This window comes from Myotis myotis, unplaced genomic scaffold, assembly GCF_014108235.1.
Source record: "Myotis myotis isolate mMyoMyo1 unplaced genomic scaffold, mMyoMyo1.p scaffold_m19_p_19, whole genome shotgun sequence".
NCBI lineage: Eukaryota > Metazoa > Chordata > Mammalia > Chiroptera > Vespertilionidae > Myotis > Myotis myotis.
In genome coordinates, this window is record NW_023416323.1 from 4,655,832 (window position 1) to 4,661,790 (window position 5,959).

Sequence of the window (5,959 nt, forward strand, 5' to 3'; positions counted from 1 at the left end):
CCGGTGTCCCACGCGCTCTGCATGCAGGAGACGGGCCCCTGGGCTCTGACCCTGACCCTTGGTGCCGCTCTAAGCCACAGGCCTGGGCTCCTCTGTGCCCCTCCTGGGCAGGAGTTGGGGTGGTGCCACATAGAAGCTCTTGTTCCCAGAGGGACAAACCAAGGGATGTGAGGGCAGTGAGGCCTCGGACTCTTCCCCAGATCTCTGTCGCAGGGAGACCTCTTTTAGGAGGGAAAACACACTTGCCTTTGTCCCAGGACCAGGTGTGATTCTGGCCCCTGATGTAAGAGAGTTCGGGCACGGAGACTGAAAGAGGCCCTAGCATGACGAGCTTTCTCTAATCCAAGTAGACTCTCACAGCCCAAACCAAAGCATCCTGGGAGCTTTATCTGCCAGTCCCACGGCAGCAGGAGCGCTGAGGCGAGGGGAGGTGGGAGCCGCAGGTCCCCGGCCCCGTGGTGGCCTCCGTCACAGGCGCCTCGCTGCGAGTGTTCATGTACCTTTCTGTGCAGCTCGGCCTCGAGGCCCCAAGCAGGCTGCTTCACCTGACATTTAGCCAGGACGTGCTGATGTTCTGGACCTAGGAGCGGATGGGTTTCCGGTGCGGTCTGTGAATGTCATAGTGTTTACAGACTTTCTGGCAGTTGTGATTTTCAGGGATTTCTCTGCCTTCATGAGCTGACGGTAGCACCTTACCTCCAAGCTGTGACTGAACTTGTATTTACTGAGTCCCGGTGCTAGACAGTTTGCGGGCTTGCTAACTGCTGCGGTTTCATTTGATATTTCCATCAGCTGTATGAGGTAGGTACCATGCATCCCCTTTTTGCAGATGAGGAAACAGATTTTTAGCTGTTGAGTGACAGCTGTCATCTGAACCCAGACCTTCTGATTCTCAAATCCAGATGCCTGACCACCAGGCTCGTCTGTACTTTATTGTTATTAATTCCAGAGAGAGGAAGGGAGACAGATACATTGATTGATTGCCTCCCGTACGTGTCCTGAACAGGGATCGAACCCACAGCCTGGGTATGTGCCCTCACCAGGAACCGAGCCTGCCACTTGCTTCTGCCTGAGTCTCAGGGCCAGTGCAGAGGTCACTCTGCGTGACCAGGCGGGAACCCTTAGGCAAGGCCTCTCCTCGCTGTCACCTGGGACGTTGCCTTCCTGAGGAGAGCATGGCACTGCGCCTTTTCTCCGGATGCAGAGCCACCCTTCCTCCAAGTCTTGTCACTGGCCTGCAGGTGTCTGTACAAACGCCCTCTTCCCTCCATGTCAGCCCCTTGGCTGCCCCCGCTCCCTGGTAGCCGCACTCCTGAATGCCAGGGGCGTCTGGAGTGTGAGAAGACCTGGGTGAGGGAGGGGCGAGGCCTGATTCTAGCCTGTGTGTGGCCACCAATGCCCTAAGGATTGGTAACGCTCAGGAAAAGGGGGAAATGTTTCCAAGGGCACGCCAGGCACTATACCTGGTGCTTGGCATGGCTCCTAGTCTTCCCAGCATCCCTGCTGGGAGATAAAGGCTCGTCCCCTCATCTTGTGGGTGCAGAAGCCGAGTCCCTTGCCTAAGACCTCAGGGCTAATTAACAGGCGAGCCCAGATTCTGACATCAGCCCGAGTTTCCACTGCCCCTCCCCATCACCTCTAAAATCACTTCCCTTTGTTAAATCCGTGTCTCCCACCTGTGGTCACTTATCTCCACACACTGTCCAAGGTGCCGGGGACACAAATGAACGCTCCCTGCCCTCATGGAGCTGACAGTAAGTAAATGATGGGGTCTGTTGGGAGATGACTAGGACAACAAGGCAATGACGGAAGGGCAAGGGAGCTCATGCTTGCTACTTAATGTAAGATGGGAAGGGAAGGCCTCTCTCATAAGATGACTTGTGAGCAGAAGTGAAGGAGTGAAGAGGCACCTGAGGGGAAAAGAATTCCAAGTTGAGGGAACAGTGCAAAGGCCCCGAGGTGGAAGTGTGCCTGGCCTTTTAGAGAAACAACAAAGCGATTGTGTGGTTGGAGCGGCGAGAATAAGAAGACAAGGTTACAGAGGGAGCAAGAGGCAGATGGTGCCGGCCCCGCCCCGGTGAGCACTCGGCTCTTCCTCTGTGGGAGGAGACATGAGAGGGTCTGAGCACAGGAGGGATGTGATCCGACTCCGATGTTCACAGGGCTCCTCTGTGGGGAAGAGGCGAAAGGGGGGGGCCCGGGAGCCCTGCATTCAGGCTGCAGAGGAGGGTGGCTGGAACAGTGTGGGGGCGCGAGTGAGGAGAAATGAGATTCTGGGTATATTTTTAAAGAACAGGCAGGATTTGTTTACAGGTTGGATGCTGGGTGAGAAAGTGACGGAGCGCCCGGAAGGTTGGGGCCTGCTAGTTCCCTGTGAAAGGGGTTTGGGCGGGAAACCGAGTGAAGGGTTGGACATGTTAAATTTGAGACGCCGATTGGATGTTCCAAGTGAAGTTGTCACTCTGGTTGGATCCACAGATCGAGAACAATTACAACAAATGACATTAGCATTTGCATAGTTATCTTGTACTCTACATAAAATAATATTAACGACCAGCAACAATAGTTTATTTTCACGCTTGGCCTTCCCATCTGTTCCACCTCTTGCCCTCCAGTAGCCACACATGACCTATAGGGATCGCCCCCAGAGGACACGGGCTCGGAAAGGTGTGTTAGTTCACTGACGACACAGAACGTGGCAAGAGTCAAGATGGGCTCCCGGGTCCAATTTTGAGACCAGAATGTTTTCTAATCTGTAGCTGCTTTTGTGATAGAGTGGATCCAATCGGATGCCTTCCTGCTCCAGAAAGCCCTAAACCTGGCAGTTCTCTGTTAGGAAACAAAGGTCCCCTGACAGTTAGAGTTGTGTGTAGGCTAAGGATCTGTAGGCAGTAGAGGAGCAGGGGCTGTCCTAAAACTTCTCTCTGAACTTGAGTGCCTGGATCCTACCAAGATGGCCTCTGGGTCTGCTTACTTTCACAATCTGGGCAGAGCTTCAGACAGGCAGCTAAGGGGTGAGTGGTTTTGGTTTGTTATTGGGGACACCCTGGCCTAGAGAGGGAAGAGACTGGCCAGTGTCATCCACAGCAGGGGGGTGTGTGTGTGTGAGAAAGATCTGCCCTGAACTCCTTCCACACCTAGGCATCTTCCCCGTGTCTCCACCTTCCTCACCAAACCTCCTTCTCCACCCAGATTCCTTCCCTGGGACAGAAGATGTAGGCGGAGCTGGTTTTCAGGTTTTTATTGTGGGTGTATTTCTGGTGTCAGGATAGGCGGAGGGGCAGCCCCTCCCAGGAGGGGCAGAGGAGGCAGCATTCCAGGGGGAGGTGGGAGGGGGACCCTTTACTCTCGGATCTTCAGCTCCCTCGCCATCTGGCAGAGGCTGCAGGGCAAACAAAAGGTGAGGGCCGCCCAGTCATGCCCGATGGAGCCCTAGAGGGTGGGAGAGAGCGGTTAGGAGCCCTGCCGGGTCCAGGAGACCAGTCCCCACCCCTGGCCCCTGTCGCCGCCCCCGGCACCTGGATGCGATAGCGCTCCCGCATGCCGGTGCGCAGGGAGTGCAGGCCTCCGGGCAGGTAGGGCGTGCAGCAGCACTCGCCGAAGTCGTCGGAGATGCGGCAGGCGAGGCACAGGGGGGCGAAAGTGCCACACAGACCTGCGGCGGGAGCGGGCGGTCAGGGAGGTCCCCCCGCCCCCCACCTCCTGCCGGGTCTCTGGAGCCAAGTTGAAGGTCCCAGAGGGACCTGAGCGCGGGGAGGTGAAGGTCCCGGGCAGTTGAGGGGGAGGGGGATTAGTGGTTGAGAAATAAGGTATGAAGTGGTGGGGGAGCTGGAAGGTGTGAGGTCAGGACCCCAGGAAGTTTTGGGGTCCGAGGAAGGCGTGAGGGGTAGAGTGGGAATTCAGGGTCCAAGGAGGGGAGAGGGGAGTGGGGCGCAGGAGGGGCGTGTTGGAAGGGGCCTGGGGGGAGCGCGGGCACTCACAGAGGGGCATGTCGTTGCAGCAGTCCGTGAGCCCGGTGTGCCAGTCGCTGATCTGGGTCTGGTAGCAGCTGGTGGCACACTGGGGCTGACTGGTCACTGGGTAGGACATGGCTGTGGAGTGGGGGACGGGGTCAGCGGGCAGCCTCGCAGCGCCTCCTGAGTCCCCGCACCCGCCGCCCCTCCCTCTGCCGGGCAGTCTGGGCGCGGCCAGCAGGCCGCCCACTGAGGGGACACCACTGAGCTCCCTTCCCTCTGCCACATCTGGGCATCAGCACCCCGGCCTGTCCCCAGGCCGCTGCCTCCTGCACATCTGGTTGAGCTGGGGCTGGGGCTCCTGCACGACTGGGAAGGGTGCTGCCACATGTGGGCGGGGCTGAGACGTGCTGCCGCCTTCTCCACGTCTGGGCCTGGGGTGCTGGGTTCCTGCATTTCAGGGGCCTTTGGGGTACAAGCAGGCAGGTGCCGTCTGTCTTCGAAGCCAGGGCGCCCAGGGGAGGGAAGCAGCCAGGTTCCAGGGACTGGAGGGGTTGCTGGTCCATCCAGTGATCCCACCTTTGCCTTTCACGTTGTCGTGCATCTCAAACTGCATCTTGCTGGCCCTGAGGAGGTGGCGTTGGGGACGGCGGAGGTGGCAGCGGTGACAGCAGCGGAGTCTGTCCTAGGGACACTGGATGCTGAGGGAGGGGAGGGCAAGGGCGGGGGCACTGGGTTCTCAGGGGAAGGGTGCTGGGGAGAAATAGGCCACGTCAGCCTGCTGCTAGAAGAGACTGGGGGTAGGGGTGTATGGGGTGGGGGCGAGAAACTCGCCCATCTCTGTAGAGCTGCCCGACAGACCCCAGAGGACCCTCCTCCTTCCAGAGGTAGAGCTGGAGAGAGAGACCAAGAGACAGACAGGCTGAGTGGGAGATACGGGAGGAAGAGCTCAGCGCCAGGTGCCCACAGAGATGCCACCACTCACGCTCATGCCTGCCCAGCACTGACTTCTCCGCAAGCCCCTTTCACAGATGGAACACCGAGGCTGAGGAAGGTGAAGAGAAATGTCCCACATCCGATGCCAAGGGGGTTAGTAGAGGGGGTGCTAGGCCTTAGGATTTCCAAACTCAACCCAGTGGTACTCAGGTTGAGGAGGGGCACAGGCAGCACTGAGAAAGACAGGGATGTCCAGAGAGAGAGATCTGCAAGAAGACAGAGGTGTGAGTGGAGCGGTGTGGGGGGAGAGCAGAGCAGAGGCCTGACCTCAGAGCAGAGGGCTCGGGGGAGGGGAGGTGGGGTGCCTACCTGCAGGAGGGCGCGATGCGATGGCGATGATGGAGACAGGTGTGGATGACTCGGGCACTGAGTTCTCAGTCTCAGGCCCGGAGCTGCTTATATTGGGGCGGGCCACAGGCCTGGGCGGGGCTCTGACAGAGGTGCCCAGGGAGCCCAGCCGGTCAGGCTGAACCTCTCCCCCCACCACCGGAACTGCCCCTCCTCCCTCTCCACCCCTCCCCCTCCCCTCACTAGCCCTCCTCCAGGACTTCAGAAGACCAGGAAATTGTGGGGGAGGGTCCAGGGATGAGGAGCTGGAGTGGGGATAGAAAGGGGAGTGGGCCCAGTGCTGGGAAGGGAAGGCGGAGCCAAGGTGCGAGGGGCACAGCTGGGTCAAAGGACAGAGACCAAAAGAGAGGGAGAGACATGGCGAAGGAAGGGGACACAGAGACAGAAGGGAGGTCCAGGGCAGAGAGAGAGAGTTTTAGATATATGGAGGGAGATGAGAAGACATAGAGGGATGGAGAAATAGATGCCTAGACAGAGAGGCACAAAGATCTGGGGAGAAATGAAAGGAGGGGGAGACACATTCAGAGAAGAGAGATGGGAAGGTGGAGGGGCAGGTAGGGGGAGGCAGTGGAAACCACTGGACTCGGAGGGAAGGGAGAGGGGAGAGAAGAAAGGCCTGCAGTGCAGAGGGAGTGCAGCGAGGGCTCCCTTTGAGGCCTCTC

The 5,959-nt window shown here is 58.6% G+C and overlaps 1 protein-coding gene across 6 annotated transcripts; it reads right to left on the reverse strand.

The window, feature by feature from the left end:
• Window positions 1–3,226: 3,226 nt before the first annotated feature.
• On the reverse strand, window positions 3,227–5,420 carry CNFN (cornifelin). Of its 6 annotated transcripts, XM_036345564.1 has the most exons (6): window positions 5,259–5,420; window positions 4,939–5,155; window positions 4,533–4,654; window positions 3,981–4,091; window positions 3,519–3,655; window positions 3,227–3,432 (listed from the first exon to the last, which is right to left on the reverse strand). In XM_036345564.1, exons 3-6 carry the CDS (start codon window positions 4,567–4,569, stop codon window positions 3,343–3,345), a joined length of 375 nt encoding a protein of 124 aa, XP_036201457.1. In that variant the 5' UTR covers window positions 4,570–4,654; window positions 4,939–5,155; window positions 5,259–5,420; the 3' UTR covers window positions 3,227–3,342. The 6 variants fall into 6 exon arrangements, with proteins under 6 accessions (XP_036201457.1, XP_036201460.1, XP_036201458.1 ...); XM_036345567.1 differs by lacking the exon at window positions 4,533–4,654; XM_036345565.1 differs by lacking the exon at window positions 4,939–5,155 and having other exon boundaries at window positions 5,259–5,405.
• Between the last annotated feature and the right edge of the window lie 539 nt (window positions 5,421–5,959).

Excerpts from the sequence above, each read along its gene's own strand:
- CNFN (XM_036345564.1), bottom strand. The coding sequence starts at position 4,569 with ATGCAGTTTGAGATGCACGACAACGTGAAAGGCAAAG. Across the intron at positions 4,092-4,532 it reads CGACAACGTGAAAGGCAAAG|CCATGTCCTACCCAGTGACC; the intron begins GTGGGATCACTG and ends CCCACTCCACAG. Across the intron at positions 3,656-3,980 it reads CTGCAACGACATGCCCCTCT|GTCTGTGTGGCACTTTCGCC; the intron begins GTGAGTGCCCGC and ends CTCCCGCCGCAG.